The sequence below is a fragment of the Psittacula echo genome, assembly GCF_963264785.1.
Source record: "Psittacula echo genome assembly, chromosome: 21".
Classification (NCBI taxonomy): domain Eukaryota; kingdom Metazoa; phylum Chordata; class Aves; order Psittaciformes; family Psittacidae; genus Psittacula; species Psittacula echo.
The window spans coordinates 1254404-1279059 of NC_137757.1; the positions used below are offsets into that span (position 1 = coordinate 1254404).

The 24656-nt window shown below is 53.8% G+C and overlaps 2 protein-coding genes across 2 annotated transcripts; both read right to left on the reverse strand.

Moving 5' to 3' along the window:
- Positions 1–2218: 2218 nt before the first annotated feature.
- Positions 2219–2976, reverse strand: ID3 (inhibitor of DNA binding 3; the record flags this gene model as incomplete). Its single annotated transcript, XM_080632511.1, has 3 exons — positions 2219–2290; positions 2476–2547; positions 2656–2976. 2 exons carry the CDS (start codon positions 2974–2976, stop codon positions 2491–2493), a joined length of 378 nt encoding a protein of 125 aa, XP_080488637.1. The 3' UTR covers positions 2219–2290; positions 2476–2490.
- A 6271-nt stretch (positions 2977–9247) lies between these two features.
- YTHDF2 (YTH N6-methyladenosine RNA binding protein F2) lies at positions 9248–24640 on the reverse strand. Its single transcript, XM_080632538.1, has 5 exons — positions 24394–24640; positions 24222–24246; positions 24049–24128; positions 18131–19708; positions 9248–10180 (listed from the first exon to the last, which is right to left on the reverse strand). The coding sequence occupies exons 1-5, from the start codon at positions 24418–24420 to the stop codon at positions 10157–10159; spliced, it is 1734 nt and encodes a 577-aa protein (XP_080488664.1). The 5' UTR covers positions 24421–24640; the 3' UTR covers positions 9248–10156.
- Positions 24641–24656: the final 16 nt, after the last annotated feature.

Genomic DNA, 24656 nt, shown 5'->3' on the forward strand with positions numbered 1-24656 from the left:
TCAGATAGGGGGGGAAGCAGGGGTGTTTCTTGCACTACTTCTGCCCCACAAAGTGAACCCCAGCCCCGGCAGGGCAGCAGCACCCACTTTTAGTTGTGATTTTTTACCTTTTTATGTCTTTTGGGATTTATTTCGTTTAAATTAAGGGTTCCCAAGGGAAGCATCGGTGTTATGTCACAGGGAGCAGGCTGGGGGTCCAGGCTTGTGCTCCCACTCCCACTCCACAGCTATCCAGGGGACCAAACAAGGTTTGTTCGCTCCCCAGGGTTTGGGAATGGTCGGGCGGCTGTTCCAGGGAAGGAACAGGGATCCAGCCAGCCAGGAGGCTTCCTGGGAGCCAAACCCCATGGGGACAGGACCCCCATCTCTGCAGCCCCGGTGGCTTGTCCACACTTCTCCCAGTAACCCCAGCCTCAAACTGGGCTCATCAGATGCTCCCATGGGTGCAGGATCTCCACCAGCATCACCCCAGTCAAGGGATCCACCCTGATTTGGGATGCTCACACTGCAGGGAACCCCATTTTGCAGCTACTGAGACCCAGCCCCATCCCCTGTCTCATTCCTGGAGGGCTTTTCCCACCCATCCCAATTAAATCCCTTTGGTCCATCAGCACTGAGGACCACAACACAGGGTCAGCATGGAGGACCCTCACCCCTAACTCCCCCCCCTTGGCTTCTCCTCCCAAGCTAAAAGCCAGTGGAGATGGCAAAAACCTGGGTTTAGCCATTAGGCAACACAGCTCAGTTCCCAGAAGTGGTGATTTCCAGCTCCTGCTGCACCAGGAATAACCCATCCCACCCCATCCATGGGTGCCAAGGGGTAACCTGCCCTTGGGGAGCCTGGGAACATCACGCTGCAAGGAGGCAGGGATGTTCTCAGGGGTTTAAGATCCTGTTGGTGCTTTCCAGATGCCCCATGCACTGCTTTTCCCCATGGGAATGCCCTCAAAGAGTGCTTGGTGGGTGCTGGCTGCCATGGGGATGGGGGCTGAAGCCAGTGTGCATGGGGGAAGGTTTGCATCACCCCGTGCCCCAACACCCCTCCTGCCTCCTTCCTCTTCCTCCTCCCATCCTGCAGCCCCAGCTCACCTGGATGCTGCAGCACATCCCGATGCCATGGGGTGAGGACCCACAGCAGCGAACCCAGAGCTCAGCAGAAAGGATAAAGATGGTGCTACAGGTGTGGGGAATGTAACTTAACCCCAGCACCTTCCCTGCAGAGCAGGATCCGGCCCAGCTGTGCTGCAGCCCAGCCGGCCACTGGTCACATCTGCTCCAGAGCCAAAAGGAAAACACAGCAGGAATCCTAGGGGAGGGAAAGGCATTCCTGTTCTCAACATCCCTTCCCTGGGGTGCTGCTCCCCCTTAGGCACCAGGGGGAAGGGGTTCTGGATCTGGATGCCACCCAGGTCATGGCAAAGCTTAATAAACCAACCCTGATGAGAGCCCAGAAACTCTCAGCTCAAATCCAGCCGCAATTTAAGTGGGAAAGAACGGGAAGCCCTTAGAAAAGCATCTTCCCCCCCCCCGCCCCGGTTTGCAGCTACACCTCTAGATGGTCCCCGGGGCTCAGCAGCTTCACTTCTTCCCTATCAGATAAGCAGAAGCAGCACCCAAAATAGCTGGCAGCCAGCTCGGGCCGGGAGAGAGCAGCCTAGGGTTAATTCCTCCCATACCTGAGCTGACATTTCAAAGCTATTCCCTAATGAAGAAGATTGCTATTGTAACCCTAGAAGTTAGGGAAGGTTTGGGGGGGGGGGGTTGTCCCACCCCCTAACCCCAGAAACACGCATCCAAAACGCTTTTATTCTGTCAAAAACGGTAACTTTTATAAAAAGTCCGATAAAGTCAAATACAAGGCACGTCCGCAGAAACTCACCTTCCTGCACAAAAGGTACAAAAACGTTATACTCTAGTATAGAGCTCCACAATACACGAGGCCACGGCCCCAAGGAGTTGGGTTCATACTCAAGGATGTGCCCCCCCCCGAAACCCCCCGAATTCCTCCCCCTCCCCATCCCATTAAACACCTTTTTATATAAAGGACTCGTTGCTATCATCCAAAAATATACAGACAACCGCTTCTTCATCAGTCTATTAAAGTAGCTCGCTTTGGGGTCCGAGGGTCCTGCTTGAAGCCGGGATGCTGCGCTGGTGGTGGAGAGAAGGGGGGGCCGGGCCCAGGCGCTCCCCCCGGGGCCGGTAGGCGCAGACAGCCCGGCGCCACGGAGGAAGCTGCTATTTACCTCCGGCTGATAAGGAACCAGGAACCGCCGCTCGCTGCTGTTTGCTGGTTGGCACCGAGGGGAGAGAAGAAAAAGGAGGGGGGAACACAACAAACAATTTAAAACCTTGAATTCGTGGTGAGGGAAGTGGGTTTTGGGGGAGTTTGGGGGGGGGTCGGGGGGCCGCGTTGCATCGCTATTGGGGTGAATCCATCGGGATGCTGAAGGGGGTTTTGGGGGGGTCACTCACCTGCCGGAGGAGCCGTTAGTGACACAAACTCCTCTCGTCTTTGGAGCAGAGTTCGGAAGCGAGCTCGGCCGCCTGCGGAGAGCGGGGGGAAGGCTCAGAGCGCGGTACCCACGCGTCCCCCTATTCCCACCGCATGCATTCCCTCTTCTTCCCCCCATCTCATCCCAAAGCATCCCTTACCTTCAAGGAGAGCAGGGTGGCCTCAGAAGAGGGGTCTCGGCTCTTGCCCCCCTCCTCCAGCACGATTTGGAGATCGAAGATGTAGTCGATGACATGCTGGAGGATCTCCACCTGGCTCACCTTGCTGCCCTGCGGGATTCCCGGCACCAGCTCCCGCAGCTTGGAATAACAATCGTTCATATCGTACAGCAAGCTCATGGGCTCCTCCAGGGCCGGGCTCTTGTTGCTGTTCCCCCGGGCGATAGCCAAGCTCTGCTCCGAGAGGCAGCAAACGGCTTCGTAGCAGCTCCGGACGGACCGCACCGGGCTGATGGCTTTCATGGTGCGGGAGAAGCAGGAGGATGGAGCAGGGGACGGGGGATGCTGAAGCTGGAGGGGCTCTGCTGGGACCTCCAGGCACCGGCACCTCGAAACACTGAACCGCTAAAGCTTGGGATAACGGAGCCTTGGGACCCGCACTGGGGAGGGGGCAGCCCCACGCCGCCTGTTATATAGACGGCCTATATGGTCCCGCCCCCTCTATGTAAATGACCCCAAACTACACCCCTTGTATGCAAATGAGTCATTAAACCCCACCTTTGCATCGCAATGAAGCGACAGACACCACCCCCCCCTTCCAAAATGACCCTTATGAGGGACACACACACACACACGACCACGAGGGTCTCACACACACAACCAGCACTCTCCCCGTGGGGGCATTCCCCCCCCAGCCACTTTGGATACCCCAATCCCAGTGTGTGTCCCCCCAAACCCCCCCATGGCAGTGAATCCCCCCCTGGTTTTAGGCAGGACCATGGGGGGTTCCCTCCCTCCTTTCCTTTCCCTAAGCGAAGAGGTTGGACCGGGCTATATTGTAGGGAAATTAGTGCCGCCCTGTTCCTCAATCCGCTTCTCATCTGACCTCCAGACTTCCTGGCGTCAGGAATTATCTTGTGACCAGCAGAAAAAAATTAATTGCGGTAAAACGGAGGTTACGATGGAGAAACCAGATTTAGGTCAGCGACTGCGAGAGGCCTGCAGGGGTTTGGGGCTGGGTGGTTGGAAAAGGGGGGGGGAAAGAGATTTATAGGCCAGGGGGTGCTTTTAGTCCAAGGGATGGAGGGGGGATGAAGGCGAACAACCCTCCCTCTGAACGCTGCCCCACACTGAGGCAATAGGGGGTGGCCAGTACCCGATGGGGCACATGGAGGGGTCGCGGGGGGGTGACACCCAGCTGAGGAATCCAAGGGGGTTGGTTATGGGGGGATGTTCCACATGGGGGGTCCTGGTAATGGGGGTGCGGGGGGGGACTGACGACACCAAATCGCACCTTCCCACTGCAGTGATTTACCCCACATCCCAGTTTGGGGGCGCTGGGAAGGGGTGGGAGTGGTTGGTTCCCTCTTTTGCAAACCCCCCCCGCTTCCTCCCGCCGGCCCCAAAGCAGCATCCAGTAAAGTTCCAGGACTGGAAAGTGAATGGGTTGAAATGGATTAAAATTAGGGAAAAAAAGGGGAAAATGAAAAAAAATTAATTAAAAAATATAATTTAGATTAAATAAAAAAATAGCCACAAAACATTTTAAAACTATTTTTACCCCCAAAAAAAACTCGGTTAAAGGCGCCCCCCCCAAGCACCAGCCTCCAGCCCCCTCCCTCATTCCCATGCCCCCCCCCACTTCCCCAGCCCCCCATTTCCCATGGGAAGCGGGGGGGGGGTGTCTGTTGGGGGGTGCTTTTGTTTGCCGGGGGGTTTTGTTGGCGGCGGTTCCCACAGGCCCCTATGGGGGGGGGACACGGGGGGGGGCCCCGCTGCCTTTGCCCAGCTGTGGCCCGGGCCCTCCAGCTGTGTTGATCTAACTCCCGGCCCCAGACAGCCTGGCGCCAGCGCTGCGCACGTCATGCATTCACACAGCGCTGCGTGGCCAAGGCAACCTTCCTCCCCCCTCCTCCTCCTCCTCTTCATCATCATCATCACCCCCCTCTATACACGGCCACGCCGCCCCATAGACCCCGCTCCCAGAGCCGGGGGGGGTCCGGTGCAATCGCGGGGTCCCCCCGATGTGCGGCGGGATGGGGTTATCCCCGCATCGCCCCCAGTTGTGGGTCCCATCCTCACGCTTTTGGGGTGCAGCCCCGCAGCTGGTGCCAGGTTTGGGGTGTCCTGGGAATGGGGGGAGCGTGTTTCTTGGCACGGAGGAGGGGAAAGGAGGGGGGGGGAAGGGAGCGGGAATGCTGCGGAGCGCGGTGATTCCACAGTGAGCAGGGCCCGCGCTGGGTTTTGTATTGGAACTCAGCGCTCAAATGGGGCACGGGAGGAGCAGGAGCCGGGGGGCACCCCCTAACCGCTGCGAAGCCTCCCCATAACCTCCCATGGAGGGGTGGTCGTGTCCCCCCCATCGCTCCCCACAACCTTTTCCCCTTTCCCGTTAATTTGCCCACCTGTGGAGATCCCCATGGATCGGGAAGGGGGGGGGCAGAAGCGGTTCCCCCCCTCCCTTTCCCTGAGGGCTTGGGTTTGGTTTGATGGATGGGTTTGTTCCCTTCAATAAGCCGGTTCAGGTGGCAGGATGTGAAGGACGGGGTGGGAAGAGCCGGAGTCAGCCTTGGCTGCTATGGGGCAGGGAGGGCGAGCGTGGGGGTCCCGGTGTTCCCGCGGGGGGGGGGACAGAGCGTTTTGGTGGGGGGGGAAAGCCGGAGGCTTGGAAGTGTTGGACGGGAGAAGGGAGGAACAGAGACAAAGGGAAAGGCTCTGCCCCAAGGGATCATCTGGATCCGCTGCTGGGACAGAAATCCCTCCCTCCCCGGGATCTCCGGAGCCCCTTGGGATCCTTCGGAAGCCGGGAGACCCGGCTGGCTCGGATCTATGGAGAGACTGCTCTAAGTCATTGAGCTTGGGAGATGCCTCAAGCCGAGCAAGCAGCCCGGGCACTGACAGGGGATGGCAGGGATCCAAGGGAGTTTTGGTGCGGGACGGATGCTCAAGGGGAAAAAGGGACTTTGGCTTCTTAAACCAGCTTGGGAATCTCCTTCCCATCTCGTCCCCAGGGCCGTATCCGTGCGGGGAGCTTCGGTAACTGTGGCATATCCCACACTGGGTGGTGCTTTGGGACAAATGGGTGCTGCCATGGATGTGTATGAGCAACACAATGCTGACAGCCCCGTGCCTCAGTTTACCCCCTCACCCACCACGGGGACATAGCACAGGAGCCAGGCCATGAATGGGGCTGGATGTGCATGGAATGGGGGGAAAACTATGGAAAACCAAGGAGCGTCATGGCTGGGAGCGAGCACCCATAAAGGGGCAGTGAGTCGTGTCCCCGCGTCCTCCGTGCCCCACGCCCTGTCACTAGGAGACGGGATCCATCCCTTGGGAATGTGGAGCTGTTTGCGCAGGGGATTAGCCCTGGGGACACCCCCTCTGCCCCTGTGCCCGAGGCAGGGACGGAGCATCCCCCCCCAGAGCCGGGATACCCGGAGCATCCCCCCGGCTGGTACCCGGCCTCGGGCGGGGGGAGGCGGCAGCGACATTCCCAGCACCAGGAATCCCTGCAGCTGTTTCCTGCCGCCCTATCTCAGGGGCACATCTGGGGGAGCCGGGAGCAGCCGCTCCCCCCTTCCCGGTGCTTCCTCCCCCTGCTCCCGTTGCCGTTCTCACGGGCCCCCCGTACCCCTGGGAAGGGGCTTGTCCCCCCTCCCTGACCCAGTGATGGGGGGGGGGGGGCTGGAGCATCACACCCCTGTTACCCAAATGAAGCCGTGGGGTGAGACCATTGTGCCACAGAGCCCCCCCCTCATACCCCTAAAGGCCATGGGGGGGGTCCATGAGGGTGGGTGCACCCATAGTTCGGGTGCTTTACCCCCTCTCCCTGCCATTGCACCCATCGCTGGCAAAGGAGGGTGAGGATGGGGCTGGGGGGTGCGGAAGCTGCAGGTGTGGGACTTGGGGTGACTCAGAGGATGACAAGCAAAGCACCTCCCACCATATCCTGCCGGGGGGGGGGACACCAAGGGCACCCAGACCCACATCAGCTTCACCCCCCCACCCTATAGAGGCAGGTGCTGCAGCCCTGGTGTGGTGCAGAGAAGGGAAACTGAGGCACAAGTGAAGGGGGTTGATGTTTCCTCCCCTAAATCCCTCCCCTTTTAACCCCCCCCCAATCCCTGCCCCACTGCAGGATGTGGCTTTGCCTCCGTGCACGCAGAGGCCGTTACAACTCATCACAGCCCCCGCGCTGCGCTGCCCACGCCATCCCCAACACAAGCCCTTGGTACCATCCACCCCCAGTATGGATGCAGAGCTGCATCCCCCAGCATCGCGTGGAACACGGGGGGAGAAGATGCTTTACCTCAGCCCCATTGGCCCCCAGTAACGCAGCTGTATCTGGAGTAAGGGGAAAGGCAGAGCGAGCAGCTCGAGGGCTGTTTCCACTCTCATCTGCACTGGTACAATCTGGGTTTCCTGTCGTGGGTTTTGGTGCTTTTCAAACCTGAAGTGGTGTTTGCTTTGCTCTGCAGGTCCCTCCCCCTGGATAGGGAATGCCTGAGAATCCCCCTCCCCAACCTGCCTGCTTGGGATGGGAGCCAAGCATCCCCATGGGCATCACCCCTGGCAGTGCTCAACCCCAATAGACATCAGAGAATCCAACATGACCCCCTCCTGTACCCCAGGGAGGGGAACAGAGCCCATGGATGAGGCACATCATCCCAAACACACCTCCATTGGGCTTCTCCATCCTTTGACTCAGTTCTTGCTCCGTCCCTTGACTCCAGCAGCTGGGATTTAGATCTATATAGAAAAGCTTTGGGACCCCCCATCCCATCCCATCCCATCCCATCCCATCCCATCCCATCCCATCCCATCCCATCCCATCCCATCCCATCCCATCAGCACCCCACTGTGTGTGCCCGTGGCCTCTTCCCATTGGATGAGGAGGAGGATGCTGGGTGTGCTGCTGAAGGCCAGTGTCCTTTTTCCCCGCAGCACATGGATGTGTCTGTATGTGAGCCATGTGGCTTTGTACATGCATACATGTGTACGCATGTGAGCTGCATGCTCCTCTGCGCACATGTATGTGTACGTACGTATATGTATGCGTATGTACGCACAGGCCGTACGCAAGTACCGTAAGTACCGCAAGTACCGCACGGGCGCGCTGCCTGACCCACTGCTGCCCCCTGGCGGTTGGGAGCGGGAGCGGCACTGCACTGCTCCCTGGCGGGAGAGCGCGGCACTGCAGCCGTCACCGGTGACCCCCCACCCCACGGACCCCTCCAGACCCACAGCATCCCCCACCACGCTTCAGGGCATCATCTCCCCTTCCTCCTCTGCCCCATGGAGCCTTCCAGGCCTTCCTGGCACCGGAGGCACCACTCACGTCCAGGAACTGCCTTCAGAGGTGATGGGGTGGGAAGTGGGAACACAGAGGACATTAACGAGCCTGAAGAATCTCAGCCTGGTTTGGGTTGGAAGGGACTTTACAGCTCATCCAGAGCCATGGGCAGGGACACCTTCCACTGGAGCAGCTTGCTCCAAGCCCCGTTCAACCTAGCCTTGAACACTGCCAGGGATGGGGCACATCTGACCCAAGTATCTGGTAACGCTCATAGCCTGGCTATGAGTAATGTACAAACCTACCTGGTTTTGTCTCCTCTCTCCAGTTTGGGGTGAAACAGGGCTGGTTTTCACACTACATCTCCCTCTCATATCTCTTTTGGGCTGCTGCTTCAAGACCAAAATGAGGAACAAAGCGTGTGACCAATCTGTCAGAAAAGCCCTCTCTGGCTTTTCCTGATACCCACAATCATGATCCTCCCAAAAGACAACTCACTGGATTCAATCCAGTCCAAGTGTCTCCAGCGTCACAAAGCACCAGGTTTTGTGCTCCCACTGAAATCCATGAGGACAGCAGCGAGGAATCTGGGCTTTTGGCCAGCTGGGAGGCCAAAGAGAGGCTGTAGGAGAACTGAGGACAGAAAGAGCTAAGCACAGTTGTGAGGACATAGAGTGGGGTGAGTATTCCTGGTGGGAAGCCAGGCTCACCAAGAGGCTCCAGCGCCTGCCTGCTCCCAGAGATGAGTTAATAGCCAAGATACCGTTAATGCAGCAGGATTTTCCTCCTTGTGATTTCTTGACCATCAGCAGTTTTCCATAGGGAGCTTGTTTGGGATACCAGCGGGTCTCTGATTCACACACTTCGAAGGAGCCAGGTAATCCAGTACCTGAACAGGTGATAAGAAACCTGGAGAGGGGCTTTGGACAAGGGCCTGCAGGGACAGGACAAGGGGACTGCAATGGGATCTTAAACAAAAGCTCTTCCCTGTGAGGGTGCTGAGGCGCTGGCACAGGGTGCCCAGAGAAGCTGTGGCTGCCCCATCCCTGGCAGTGCTCAAGGCCAGGTTGGACACAGGGGCTTGGAGCAAGCTGCTCCAGTGGAAGGGGTCCCTGCCCGTGGCAGGGGTTGGAGCTGGAGGAGCTTTAAAGTCCTTTCCAACCCAACCCAATGATTCTAATCCACAAGTTCCCCGGGATGTGGCAACTTGAGGGAATTAAGAGTGCCCTGAACATGCAGAGGGGCAGGGAGCAGTGGGAAGGCAGGAGCAGACATCAGTGATGCTCAACAGGATCTCACGTTTATTATTGAGAAGTGATTAATGGTGAAAAGAAAGGCAATGCCCATTCCTCAGCGGCTCAACAAGAAACTGAAGGAACAGATTCACTACACGGCTTACAAGAGTTCTTCTTTTTGTGTGTGTTCCAAATTCATCTTCCTGTAACCAAAACATGTTTTTCGCACTGGTCTCAGCTTCCAAAACTCAAAGTAATCCAGACTCCATCTGTATAATGCACAAGAACATCGCTGAGGACTCCTAGGGCTTGACTTTGGAGTAACAAAGGAGAAAATGAACCACCTTTAAGACACAACCTTGTGGACAATTGCTCTTCCATTCTTCTTAGGCCAAACCCCCGACTTCCTTCTTGGATTCCTCCTCTTCCAGGCCATGAGATGGGGGGGGAAGAAAGAACCAACGTTATTCCACTTGCAGCGGTGGATGTTCCAAGTGGTGTCCCAAGTGCAAATGGCAGAACCAGGGGAAGGAGGCGTAAAGGGGTGGAAGGGAAGTGTTGGGACTTAAAAATGAGAGGAAACCAAAAGGCAGATGCCACTTGTGGGCCTCAAAAACCCCAAAAGAACATAGGAAAAAGACAAAACCCAAAGCAGCTGCTGGGAAATCACAACCAAAGCCAAAAAAAAGGGACAGGTTTTTACCTCTACTCTACCTAGAAGGGATTTTTTTTTTGTCCTTTTTGTGGTTTTTAAGTCCTATGTCTGGTGAAATTCCAATCCTTTTTCCTTTTCAACTGAAAGATTGGAAAAGGTCTCTTTGAAGTCAATGAAATTAAGACAAACCAAAGAAGTCCTAATTCTCTCTGGGCTGTTTTGCTCATTCTTTCTCTCTCAGGCAGGTAGCTGGGATGCAATCTCTGCTGCAGTCTCTGGGGGGGAGGCAATGGCCATTTACTTCACCCGGCCTTGGCGTTCCTGCAAAAGGAAGAAGACGTTAGACAAGAGCAGTTGGAATTCCCCGTTTGCATACAGCATCGTTGTGACACATGGATCTGGATCCTAACCCTAACCCACACCACCAAAGCCATGGAATCATGGAATGGTTTGGGTTGGACGGGACCATAAAGCTCATGCAGTTCCACGGGCAGGGATACTTTCTACCAGAGCAAGTTGCTCCAAGCCCAATCCAACCTGCCCCTGAACACTGCCAGGGATGGAGCACCCTTCTCTGGAGAAGGAGGATGTTTCTATGCAGAGGAGGTTCCTTCCACCCCCTTGGTAGTCATCCCCATCTCTCCAGATGAACCTCTGCACCAAGAGGCAGCACAGCACCATGTACACCCAGGAAGGGCTGTGACATCTTCTCCTGTGCTAAGGACCATGTGCTGGTCTCTTCTGGTTTAACAGAGCGGCTTTGCACAGAAGTGTGTTCACATTACCCCAAAGGCTTAAGAGATGCTGCCAGCCTGCATGCAAAGCGCCATTTTCAGCTGAATCAATACCACCTTCCCCAGCCCCAAGAGATGCCAAGCCCATCCCACCTCCAAAGCAAAGCAACACAGGAGGTGCCCCTGGCAGAGTGAGATGTGGGTTCTCCCTTCTACCCCTCAGAAGGGACACCGCTGGAGCTCAGAGTGGTTGTCTCAGGTCAGGATGCTGCCTGTCACATTAACCTGGTGGGCAGAGGAACCTTCCCCTCCAGAAGCATGCAGGTCACTCAAAGGAGCAGTGTCCTCTGGCACCACTAAACCCAGGGAGCACTCATCTCCAGGAAGCTTCCATCCTGGGCTAACAGCACAGATAGCTGTGTACTGTTAGAAACCATGCCAAGAAGGTTGCTAAGAATAGATGCCTTGCATCCAGCTCGAAGGATGGATGCTCATCCACGCCAGGCTTCAGCTCCGTCCTCTGCATGAGCCCTGTGTGACACCATGTACAGATGGGCAGCTTCTGAGGACACAGGCAGATGAAAGCACATCTCTTCAAGAATATGTGCCTCACATAGAAGGGAATGAAGTCGACTTTTCTCCACTAAGTCTGTGCAAATCTGTTGCCCAAACCACTGCACAAGAGCAAAGCCAAAGTGCAAAGGTGGCAGCAAAGCTGGTCTTGAACATGAAGGAAAACCAGAAGGAAGGAAACCAGAAGGAAGGTGCCAAGTCCTGCTCCTTCCCTGCTGCCTGGCTCAGCCCCTTCCGTTCACCAAGGCCAGATGGCAATGTGACCCATTCCTGCTGTGAGAAGCCCCAACTGCCTCTGTCTTCCCAAGGAAAACATAGGATAAGCCACGGCCAGGTTCAACCACTCCCTTTCTGACCAGGCCCTGGTGCCCGGGGCTGGCTGCAGATGGTGGCTGAGGGTCCTACTGTGCACATCACCCCGCAGCTGAGCAGATGGACCCCGACTACTCACTTCTTGCTGGGAAAGTAAAGGCATCACCTTCAGAAGAGGCTAGCACAGATGGCCCCATGCGAAAGAGGGGACCACAGTGAACATCTTCACTTCAAGGTGGATCATAGCCCAGTTTTTATCAACCCAGTGTGCTGTTTAGAACCTCCTGCTCTTCAAGCTTGCCCCACAACTATTGCTCCCTTCCATCACGGCTGCAAACAGCATTGTCAGAAGCTTGCTGTCTCCTCCATGGAAAGGGTGGTAGCTAGGGCCTGAAGGACTTTCACACTGTCTCATCTCCCCAGCTCAACTGCCACAGGTCCCATGAGGACATCCTGGTCCCTGGCATGTTAGGGAGTAACAACTGAGCACTCAAATCATAGCAAAGAAGCAAACAGATCTACAGGAACGCACAGCAAAGGTCAGTGATGCTGCAAACATTCATCCTTCCTGGCTCATAGAATGGTTTGGGTGGGAAGGGACCTTAAAGCTCCTCCAGCTCCAACCCCTGCCACGGGCAGGGACCCCTTCCACTGGAGCAGCTTGCTCCAAGCCCCTGTGTCCAACCTGGCCTTGAACACTGCCAGGGATGGGGCAGCCACAGCTTCTCTGGGCACCCTGTGCCAGCGCCTCAACACCCTCACAGGGAAGAGCTTCTAAGAGCTCAGCTCAGTCTCCTCTCTTTCAGCCTGAAGCCATTATACTCATTGCTCTGAAATCATGGGCTGTGGGATGATAGAACCTACAGCTCCAGGACAGCCCAGGAGAGGGCAGAGCAGCATCTGCATGCACACATTGGGCTTTGCCCTGGTATCTAGTCCCTGGAGAGCAAAGAGATTCCATCAGGAAGTGGTTTTGACTTCATTTTCATTAGACCTGAGCCATATTTTACTGATCCACGTGGGAGACTCATCCACTGGGAAACAGCTCAGACTGTTTCCATCTATCAAAGCTCTCCTGCCACTCATCACTGCAGTCCCTGGGGGCTGCAGCAATGTCCCATGCCAGGTCCTGATCACTGCAACTGAAGGAGGTGGTGGAAAAGGCAGATGAGAGATTAAGTTTTCTCCTTACGCTGCCAACAACAACAGAAGGCCCATAAGGTTGGACCCAGAAAGATGACAAGAGGTGATAACTCTGTTCAGAGGCTCTTACCTTGGTTAACAACCAACACTGAACCTCAACACTCCTTGGGCAAAGGTAAGGATCTTATTGCCATGCTCCAGAAGGGGAAATAGGTGCTTATCATCAAAGGGAGGGTCTGGAGAAGAACCAAGAGCTGTGCAGCAGATCAACATGGTTTATTTGGACCTGTCTGACCAGCCGGAAGACATCCATACATCCAGGAAGCAACCTCAGCTTCAAAGTGAAAGGGTCCTAAAGCAAAAGGCATCACTCCCCCACAGAGGAACAGCATGAGATCACGTCACTGGAGTCCAGTCTATGCTCTCAGCATCATTCTCCGAAGGGCTGAGACAGCCAGCAAGCAAACCCTGGCCTCAAGACATGCACACACACTCTTGCTCATCACAGCCCTTGCTCAACAGCCCCACTTGCCCACAATATGGTATTTGGCTGTTGGAATTCTCCTCCCAATGCCACTGCCTGTCACACACAGGGTGTGTGTTTGCAATGCAGCAAAGCAGCACAGATTTCCATGTGCCCACGTCTCCAAGGCCTCAGAGATGAGGAGTCAGAGCAGCCCATTGCCTCCGCTGTGCCCAGACACAGCACAAGCGATGGATGGTGCATCCCTTTCTATGTTCATCACAAAAAGGCTCGAGTCCTCACTTGGGATTTATAACCCCAACCTGAGGTGCTCCTGTTGTCAGCCTTCAAAAGCCAGCAGAGTTAAGAGAGGAAAGCTCCATCCCTGCTTTTCTCACCTAGGAAAGGGGATGAAAATCAGAGTGATGTGGTTATGCTCAGACACCTTCATTCTACCTCCCAGCCATGTAACAGAGCTCACCCCCAACAATGAAGGCAGGAGCTACACACATGAAAGTGACTTTGCCAGAGCAGGAAAGACCTTTCGGTTTAAGATGCAAAACCAACTGGGAAGAAAACCCAACATCCACAGAACCCCACAAGGGGCCAACTCGCATCCCTGATCCAAGCACTTGATCACATGAAGAAACATGCATAATCACCCTCCCACAGGGCAAAACTCATGCAGGGAACAGAAATCCTTCATGCTACAACAAACACACATACACCCAATATTGTATCTCCTGAAAGGACAAGAGGAGATGGATTTGCCTGAGTCATCAGCTTGGATAAGGCCAATACTGTGAGAGCCTGGGTGACTGTGCTGATTCAGTACAAGCAGGGTGGCACTGCTCTGTGGCAGGAGGCCAGCACTTGGTGCCACAAGGCACTGGTTCAGGACCTGTAAGCCAGAAGATGGTACAACCAGGTACAATCAAAACCATCCAGGCAAACGAGGGTACACCACTAACTGCAGTGAAAAGGCCTGCAGGGCACAGAACAAGCAGCTTGCTAAATGAGTACCTGTCACAGAACACTTCACATGAGACAGAGGAGAAGAAAACATCTTCTTTCAGCTCCAAAACTGTTGCAAAACCTCCACACAGAGGCAGTCTTAACCAGAGAAGAACAATGTCTTAAAGAGAAGACATTAATCTGAAGTCACAGAATGGTTTGGGTTGGAAGGGACCTTAAAGCTCATCCAGTTCCAAGGGCAGGGACACCTTCCACTGGAGCAGCTTGCTGCAAGCCCCTGTGTCCAACCTGGCCTCGAACACTGCCAGCGATGGGGCAGCCACAGCTTCTCTGTACCAGGGCCTCAGCACCCTCAGAATGAAGGCAATTAACACAGTCAGAAGGATCAGCTCAGGGTACTCCCAGCTGGAGCAGAACTCACCCAGCCAAGGTGAGAATGACCTGCCTGAGAAGGGACACCAAGTGTTGCCCACACCAAATGAGTAAGGAATCAGTTCCTGAGGCCAGGATATGACATAAACGTCCCCTGCTTAACGAAAGCTATAACACAACCAAAACCACACAAGGATGCTGTAAGGGCTTTGGAGTGCTGGCTTTAAACTGTCATAAGCATAAAGAAGTCCTTCTGTCAAACAGGCTGTACCAAACTCCAAGGAGCAGCTTTTCTGTTTCCTCTACTGCTGGGCAAATCCATGAGTATGGACTTGGATGCAGAGGATTTAAAAGGCCTGGAAAGAAATGGAAAGGAACTGGGTGCACTGCAGTGGAGGGTATTTGAAGCAAGGGAATTCTATCCTGGTGCATCCATCAAACTGCACTGTGGGCAAGATTTGTAGCAGGAAAAGGTAAAATGCCTTGGCTGGGAGCATGGGATGAAAGGAGCTGGGAGTGCAAGCAGAATTCCTTTGCTGTCACAGGAAACACTTGGCTTCGCCTGGATGTGCAATGTTCAGGAAGCCAGGCTTGTAGGCAGAACCACTGACCTGGTGGATATGGCAAAGCCAAAGCAAAGGCAGCACTAACCAGGATGACCATAACAGCAGGAGATCAGCGCCAGCTCATCCTGCAAGGAACAGTGCAGGGAATATGCTCTCCCCTCCCCTCTGAGGTTGCAAATGAGGAAGATAAGAAATAAAGAGACTTGCAAAACACCCCCCAAAGCATTCATTCTTCACAGCTAGTGGGAAATAGTCTGACACCTCCAAACAGGCTCCTAAAAAACACCACTTAGTGTGCCCTTAAGTCCTCTTTCCTAAGGGGAGCAGTGACATTTGTCACTATGAATACTCCCCTTCAAGCAGCAGATGGTGGCAGCATAGACACAAAGCAGCTCCTGTTTGGGAACAGCAGCTACAATCCGGGAATCCAGCCTTTCCTGGGATACCCCAGCATGGAAACACCCACAACCCCCCTCCCCATCCTGCATTGCTCATCCTGATTCAAGTCCCACTGCAGAATGGCTTAAATCCAGGGCAAACTTGAGAGCAGAGTGCTCCAAGCCAAGAAGGGACAGAGCAGGGCTGGTTTTCATGGGACACACTTCTTGAAGCTACAAGGAGCCAAGTATCCCAACCCATGGCAGAACAAATCTCCATTAACTTCCTTTAGAGTTCACATGTATTGCCTTTCCACAAGACACAAGCTGTGAGCCTTGCACGTGAAAGCAGATCCGATCCAAAATGGTCACTGCACCATTCCCAGAAATCCCAGTGCATTATTATGGGCTGGGGATGGTGGTGGTGGTTATTTTTGGTTTCTTAAAGAGCAAGCCATTCTTACAGGGAACAAGGTGGTGATGTGCTCTATCAGGAAAGCTGCTGTTACAGGTTTCAAGGAGTCTTAACCTGCTCCAGGTAAGATCACACTGGGAGTCAGCTTCAACATTTGGGATCAGGAGAACATCCAACTTTTTTAAACACTGGATAAATAGAGCAAAGAGATCCATCTCCAAACAGATGGAGAGCAGCCTCGGAGGCCAGGATGAACAGAGGCAACAGCAAAGGATGAGCAAGAGCATGAGTTCAGTGTTTTCCACCCTGAGCTGTCCATTTCAGCTCCAAGCAATGAGGAACATGAACATCCTGTCACCAAAGCCTGGTGGCAGAGACAAAAGAGCTGGTAGCAGTGGTAGCTCCTGGCTCTAAGCCAGGTGATGACCTGAGATGCTCCAACGGAGATATTGCAGCCAAGTGAGTAAACGGCCAATAGCACACACCAAGGGGTTATGTACCAGATTCCCCCCTTGCCTGGGGATTCCAGAGATGAATAAGTTTCCTTCCAAAGAACACTGCTGCTGCACTGTGCCACACTGGAATCCGTATCACTTAGATCACTTAGCAGGCACTGATTGCCCATCATTCTGCCCCCGAGATGCTAGCACATTCCCAAGAGACACTGAAGGAGGAGGACCCTTCAAAATGCAACACGAAAGTTGATAAAGGTGGTTTGCAGTGCTAAGACAATTGCTAAGCCATGGTTTTAATATCCCACTGACGTTCAGGCACCACAACTTGCAAAGGCAGCAGCTTTCCAGAAGAAGAGACCATTGATCTGTCCACTTTCTGCACTCCCCACTCTGCTGCTCTTCCATCTGCTCAAAACCTGATCCCATTTACCCAGGATTAACACTTCCCATCCATCCATCAGCAATATTATCTCTTCCATTCTCCCACCGTGCCAAGGTCTGCCTAAAGTCAGACCTGGAGTGTATGAGAAGTCCTGCTTCCCAAGACATCCTGCACACAACTACATCTCTGATGGCATTCCAAACCTTAGTAAAAAGGATATCACCACTTGAGGACAGGCTGGATACCAAAGTGGAACAATTTAGGTATGTGAAGGCATATAAAATACCCAGGTTCTCACAAAAAGCAAGTTGACAGCCTGCAGTGGATTCCTTCCTCCCTTACATCCTTGCTTCAAGTGCTGGAAGTGGCAGGGGACTGGGTACAGAATGGGATCACCCCAGTGTATGGGCAAACCAGCAGAAAGCTGTGCTCAGCATGGAATGGGTTGGAATGAAGGGACCTTAAGGCTCATCCAGCTCCAACCCCCGCCACGGGCAGGGACCCCTTCCACTGGAGCAGCTTGCTCCAAGCCCCTGTGTCCAACCTGGCCTTGAACACTGCCAGGGATGGGGCAGCCACAGCTTCTCTGGGCACCCTGTGCCAGCGCCTCAGCACCCTCACAGGGAAGAATTCCTTCCTAAGATCCCATCTCCATCTTCCCTCTGGCAGGTTAAAGCCATTCCCCCCTTGTCCTGTCCCTACATCCCTTGCTCAAAGCCCCTCTCCAGTTTTCTTATAGTGCCTTTAGGTATTGCTAATGCTCATTTTAATGACTGTTTTGATCAAATACAAGCCAGACCCAATGATGGGGAGGTTTAGCAAGAGGGGACCAACGCCAGTAAGACTCATGTCAAGTAGCAATCCTCCTGTTGATGAAGCAATGACAGCAGGCTTGGAGCTGATGGTCAAGCCAGCGCTGCTGCAGGCTTCAGACACCAGCTTCACACCCAGCCAAGCTCTACCAGGAGGAGCAGAACGACCACTGGCACTCACCAGAGAGGAGAAGCAGTCACAGACCTGAGCTGCAGCAAGGGAAATGTAGGTCGGGCATTAGACAAAGCCTTCCAAGAGGAAGGGTAATGAAGCATAGGAATAAATCGCCTGGGGAGGGACAGGAACTGTGCTCCTGAAGGGTTTCCAAGTGGTGGGAAGCATCTGTGACACTGAGTCCACAGTGAGTAGCGGATGGATTAAGTGGCTGTTTCCTAACAACTCCCCATATCCCCCCCCCCCAATCTCCTATTTCAAACTGTTCCCATCCAGGAGCTGAGGAATACAGTGTGTGTAGAATCCAGCACTAAGGAGATTTAAGAGCAACCAAAGCACAGTGGATTGCAGGCAGGGCCTGGGCAAGCCTCCTCACACTGCTCTGCCCTACTGCCCATTTGCACCCCAAAGGTTGGGGCAGCAGCTTCCATGAGGCACAAGGATGCCCACCAAGCTTGTTGACAAGCCCCTGCCTTTACAACCCGGGTTTAGGCCAGAGACAGACACACAAAGTTACCTTCTTAACATTTTCCTCCTCCTCCTGGCGTTTCTCATAGTGTGAGAAGTCATCGAAGATGGAGGTGGTGTGCTTGTAGGTGGCAATGATTTTCAACACCTGCTTAGCCTTTTCCAGAGGCACCTCCTGAGTGTCCCTGGAGTTGGTCACTGGTTTGTTCTCGTTGTTCTCTAGGCGGATGTGCCGCAGTTGGCTGTTGGGAACGTCCTTCACAAAAATCCACCTGACATCAAAGCGTCCCTTCCACTTGTCCTGGGACCACACACCCGCACACGTGTTGTAGTCCACAGCAGATTTCATCTCTGCTACTCCGCAGAAGTGACCACTACCGTTGACACTGAAGAGTAAGTACACGGGGCCCTTCCCATTGAGGGAGCGATAGGCAGCATCCAGTCTCTTGTTGCCGTGCTCCGTGCTGCACCAGATGTTATATTTAATGGAGCGGTGGATATCGTCCTCCGAGTAACTCTTAATGATGAAAACCCGGCCGTGTTTCGGGTTCCAGTCAAAATCCTTGGGGTTGTAGTTGTTGATGGACCTCAACTTCTCCAAAACGGGGTGAGGTTCCAAAGGAGCAGAACCAGTCGTGGCCTGAGCCTGCCCCACACCGTTACCATCCACCCCGTTCTGACCAAAGCCGCTGCCCCGGTTCCGAGGGGCAACCCAGCGAGTGGGCTGAGCCGCCGGCACCGGCACCGCCAGCTGGGGCTGCGGCACGGGCAGGGGCTGAGGCTGCTGCCCACTGCAGGCCGGTGCCACTGGGGGGCTGGGGGTGATCTGTTGCCCCCCAGGCTGGGGGGAGGCCTGGGCTGGCTGCTGAGCCATGTTCGGCACTAAGGCTTGTGCCGGGGCTTTTGCCACGGAGCCTTTGTTATCCCAAGTCCCAATATCCATGTTATGTTTTATTGGAGGAGGTGGGAGGCTTGAGCCAGCAATGCCATTCTTGGTCTTCAGCTTGGGCTGCTGCTTAGCTGGTTTGCTGGCGATGTCAGCCCAGGAGGTTGGCTTTGGCGGAGCGATAGTAGCCGAAGGCAAAGCGTTGGACGCCACGATATTACTGGTGATAGATCCACTCCCAACAGCGGAGCCGACGACTTTGGGAACGCTGCTGGCAACGTCGGTGCTGCCCAGCTTCAGAGCTGCCATCCCCTGGTCGATGGTGTTCATGCCAGGAGCCTTGTTGAGAGGCTCATTAGCAAAAGCCGACTGCCCATCGATCATGGCCCCCCCCAGCGAGCTCGGGGCATAGGCGTAATTGCTGCTATAGCCAGAGCTTTGAGTGGATTGTCCCTGAGAACTGTTATTCCCCCAAGCGGAAAAGTCAATCCCACTTGGAAAGAAGTTAAAGCCGTGCTGCCCAAGAAAGGGAGTGCTGCCAAGAGCCCCTGGCTGCCCAAACATTGCATCTGGGAGGAAGTGGGGCTCCCCATTGCTCAGCTGTCCGTACGAGGTTAGGTAGGGCATGGGTGGATCACCCCCTGTAGACCAGGCAGCTTCGCCTAAGGAGTAGGAGAATCCGATGGAAGGACTGTAGTAGTTTGGTAAGTAGGAATCTGACATTGCAGTGTAGGCATTATTCTGGAAAGGAAAAAGACACATCATACAGCAAACGATAAGCACTGAATGGTTAGAATTGAGTTAAGAAACATGAATAAAAATCAGCTTGGATTACTTGTGCCCCACCTCTGCCTACCTTAGGGCCTGGCCTTGACATACCTCCTGTGTTAGAAGTGTAGAGCAAACACAAACTGTTTCATTGCCCAAAAAGCTTACACACAAAGGCTCAGCAAGCTTCCCAGTGCTGAGATGGGAGTGCTCTGTGCTCCTGGCTCCATGATCTTACAGGTCTTTTCCAACCTAAATGATTCAACATGGGATACGGACACAGAGCTCAAGCAATAAACCCAGTATCTTATTCAGCATCCAAATACTATCTTCTGCTTCTTGTAGCTGCTACCAAAGAGGGCTGTGCAGCATACTTATCAGCCCTTATTCTGCTCTTTGAGGGAAGGTTTGGGACAAGGATGCAGATAAAAGTGGAATACAGAGGGAAAAGGTGCAGTAGGAGCATGCTGGCAAAGCAAGGATTGTGCCTAATAACCGGTGACCCATGAATACAGCATTACCCCCACACTTTAAAGTTTCAGAGCTCCTAATAGCCCAAGAACTCGCAAACAAACAGGGATTTCAACAGACTACTCCAGTGTTGCAGGCACAAACACCTGGGAATGGGAAGGAATCAATAGGGTTTCACTAGGAAGACAGTGACAGCAGCAGCACAAGCATGCAGGCTTCAAATCCAGAGAGTGAAAGGAAAAGAGCTGCTCCATGCCTACATCTCCTTTTTAACACTCAAACAGCCTTGATGTTAGGAAACCAAATGCCTCATTTCACAAGGAGGGAACTCTCAGACATCACAAAGATTTGCTTCCATGAAACTCATGTGTCATGGGTTTCCTCCCAGGGAGCACTCAGAGCCATGCTAATGGCCATTCCCATCCCAGAACTTGGAGCTGGGAGCAGCCAGCTCAGTGCAGAGGAGATGAGAGGCAGGTTCAGCTCCCAGTTAAAAGCTCAGCTCACAGTAGGCACTGCTCCAGCTCTCTTTGAGTCATGCTTTCACGTGCCAAGCACAGCTCCTTGTCCTATCCTTACAGTCCCTGATGAAGAGCTCCTCTCCAGCATCCTTATAGCCCCCTTCAGACACTGGAAGCTGCTCTGAGATCTCCATGCAGCTTCTCTTCTCCAGGCTGAACAGCCCCAATGTTCTCAGCCTGGCTCCATACAGGAGCTCCTCCAGCTCCTGATCATCCTCGTGGCCTTCTCTGGGCTTGCTCCAACAGCTCCATGTCCTTCTGATGTTGAGGACACCAGAACTGCAGACAGTGCTGCAAGTGGGGTCTCACAAGAGAAAAGGGAAATAAAGGGAAAGCAACAGGTTTGGGGCTAACCCAGCCCTGACTTCACAACAATGAATAGGAATTATTTCATGTGGTCAGAGACAAGGTTGGTTTGGTCACAAAACACACCAAAAAGGTTTCTATGGTACCTGAATATACCAAAGCTCAAGAGAGACTCTGTCCATGTCTTCTGTTCTCCCAAAGCAGGGGTTCCAAAACCAAGTTAACAGCAAACCCATCTGATCCAGAGCACAGCTTTACTAAGCAAGGATCTCAGACCTGCTAAACCCAAACTAACAGCCAGTCTTTAGGGCTCAATCTATCCAAAAGCACAGCCACTGACCCTGACTCATGTGTAACAAGCAAAGTCTCTTCATAAAACAACTCCTCAATTCAAGGCCAGGTTGCAGCAAGCTGCTCTAGTGGAAGGGGTCCCTGCCCGTGGCAGGGGTTAGAGCTGGAGGAGCTTTAAGGTCCCTTCCAACCCAAACCAGGCTGGGATTCTATGGTTCAATTATAAGAGTAACAATATACTCCCCTGGAAATCAGCTTTAATGACCACAAACAAACACATTGGCCCATAGCTAAACCCCAAGCCCAGCAGGCACAGTAGCTGTTTCCTCTCCACAGGCTTCTCCCTCAAAGCTTATCAGTGTCAGATTAAACCCTCTCCCCTTGTTAGAAAAGGTTTAGAGGTGACAGGTTTAACATCATGAGGTGTTTTAACACAGCCTTCATCAAGCTAATACCTGTAGAGTACTCACCAGTGAGGCTCAGGTAAGGATGGAGCAGTGATGTTAACCAAGAGCAGTGCCAGGTCACTTAAATCTCCTTAACTCATCTGAAATCAGGCTCCTGCTGCTTATTACCTGAACTGTAGATGTACCCCCTGCTATGGGACACCCCACCTCGCTCTGCTGCCCTGCAACTGACAGTTACTGCTCAGCATGCCAATAAAGTCATTCTCTCCAATGACTAAGACTCTTTAGACAGTTATTTCCTCCGATTCCCTACTCCTCTCCACCTCAGACCAGAAGCAGACTCCTTGTTGCTGCCGTTGAGCTTGCACTTACTGTGTATCTCAGCTGCCAAATACACAGTAACTTCATTCCGCAGTAGCAGTCACACTTGGGACAGCAGCTTCAGCCAGGAAACTTCACAAAGTTGTTACCTCCTGCTTCTGTGAGGGCAGCTTCAGGAGCTGCTCCTGTTACTCTGTGGCACTGGGCTGCACTGAACTCCTTTTTCAGAGCTCCAACTGTAGCGCCCTTTCCCATCTCCAGAGAAAGCCCTCTCCAGACTGACCCCAGGATTTTCTTTGCTATTATCCTGAGTGTCAAAACACAGACCAGAGCCAACAGAGCACGGTGACAATCCCACACTGGTTTGTGTTGAAAGGACCTTAAAGCTCATCCAGTTCCAAGGGCAGGGACACCTTCCACTAGAGCAGCTTGCTCCAAGCCCCGTGTCCAACCTGGCCTTGAACACTGCCAGGGATGGGGCAGCCACAGCTTCTCTGGGCACCCTGTGCCAGTGCTTCAGCACCCTCATAGTGAAGAGCTTGAGATAAAGTCACCCTAAACCTTCGTTCACTGTTCACATGATGGTTTAACCTCGCTTCTGCTGTATTCCTAGAACAGCTCCTCTGTGGGTCGTGCTCCCATTATCTCCCAAGTTTTAAACCATGTTTTTACCACTGTGACACAAGCAAAAGAGAAACTGAACCTTCAGAAGTTCTTTGTCATCCATACAAAATAGGGCAAAACACTTTGTTTTAAACACTGTGATCATCTCCATTCTCTTTAGGAGACTGAAGTAAAACTACACTTGGCAGGAAATACATCTCCACATGCAGAAGGAAGCTAGAATGGCAAAACCCCACCATGAAGTAACAGCTACTGGGGAAGCAGCTGCTTTGATTGATGGTTTGAGAAAGTGACCACGCTCTCCCACCTTATTCAGGTAAATTTAGGCTTTTCCATTGAGGGAGCCGAACGCAAGGAGTTATCTGAATGAATCTTGAAGATCGTGAAGAACTGAGAGGTTCTTAAAGACTACGGAGCTTCATTTCTTTAGCACAAAAGAGGGAAAACGCTTGTTGAACAGCTCCTTTTGACTAATCACAAGTGGAGAGGGAAGCAAAGCCAAACGGAATGAAGTATCTCCACCACTCGCTTGTCCCATCTCATCAGCTGAACTCCATCTGCTCTAGGTAACTCTCCTATTCTCAGTGAGAGAAACAAGCAAACCCCAGTTAAAAGCAGAGCTGATCTTGATCCAAAGCGAGAGGAAAAGGAGCTGGAAGTGTCTTTCAGGAGCTGCTCTAACTAAAAGGCCTCAAGGAGACCATTATCCCATGTAGGGTTTTGGGGTCGAACAAGAGAAGACCGTTTTGGTCCACTTGGAGAGAGAACCTTGATCACATCCTCCCAAAGCCCCTGGAGCACCACTGCAGTGCAGGAAGTGATTCTACAACAGGGGCTGTGCATGAACTCACACAGTGCAAAGACCCAGAAAGCAGCAAGGAACCGAGCTAAAACTGAAAGAGCATAAAGAGCAACAACCAAAACGCAGGAAGGAACCAAGGCCACACCAGCAGGACTGAAAGAGCAGCTTCAAGGCAGTTACACTAAAGAAGGCAGCTAAACACTGCCTGCACCCTCAAACTGCTGCTAAGCCCTTTATCACTCACCCATCACAACCAAGTGCTTTCTGCATGGAGAAATGCATGGATAAAGCAGCACAGTGTGGTCAGGAAGCTGCCAAACACCCGTGGAGATGGAGAAACACAGGGATGCCAACCAAACACATGCGTAAAGCAGCATATACGTGGTCAGGAAGCTGCCAAACACCACATGCAGCCCATAGAGATGGGGAAACACGAGGACACCAAACAACCACACATATAGAGCATGATATGCTGGTCAGAAAGCTGCCAAACATCAAACACAACCCATGGAGATGGGGAAACACGGGGATACCAACTCAAGCCGACTCTCAGTGCTCGCTGGTACTCACCGGCCGCGCCTGGGGGCTCAGGTAGGGCTCGAAGTCATCATCATTCAACCCATCCTTCTGGTGCACGGCTCCGTTTTGCACTGGGGACCAGACGCAGCGCGTTAACGGACGAGCCCAAAGCGCTCACACACCCCCCCCCTCCCCCCATCCCCACCGCCTCCCCATGCTCTCACCTTTGCTGCTTTGCCCCTTGGGTCTCTGCAGGGAAGGAGAGAACAGAGAGCGGTGAGTGCCGGCGCCGCGCACAATGGAGCCGCGGCCCTGAGGGGAAAGGGGGAAGGCCGCGGCCCTGCGTTAGGCCGCAAAGCCGCGGGCTCGCCTAGCGGGCCCGGCGCGGCTCACTACCTGCTCCAGGAGGCTGCTGGCCGACATGGCTCCGCGGCGGGGCGGGGCGGCGGCGGCTTTGTCCGGGCTCGGTACCGACGGAGCTGGCTTTGAGGCTGGCTTTGGCGGACCGTGCGGTGTGGAACCCCCGCGGCGGGTGTCGACGCTCTAGGCCGCCGCCCGCCCCCTCTCTCGTCTGCTCTAGCCCCAGCCGTGCCTATGGGCCCCGCCGCACGCGCTCCCCGCGCTCCCAGGCACAATGGCGGGGGGGGGGGAGCGGCGCG

Coding starts and splice junctions, on each gene's coding strand:
- YTHDF2 (XM_080632538.1), bottom strand. CDS start 24,420: ATGTCGGCCAGCAGCCTCCTGGAGCAG. Junction 24,129..24,221: donor CAAGGGGCAAAGCAGCAAAG/GTGAGAGCATGG, acceptor TCTGGTCCCCAG/TGCAAAACGGAGCCGTGCAC. Junction 19,709..24,048: donor TGAGCCCCCAGGCGCGGCCG/GTGAGTACCAGC, acceptor TTTCCTTTCCAG/AATAATGCCTACACTGCAAT.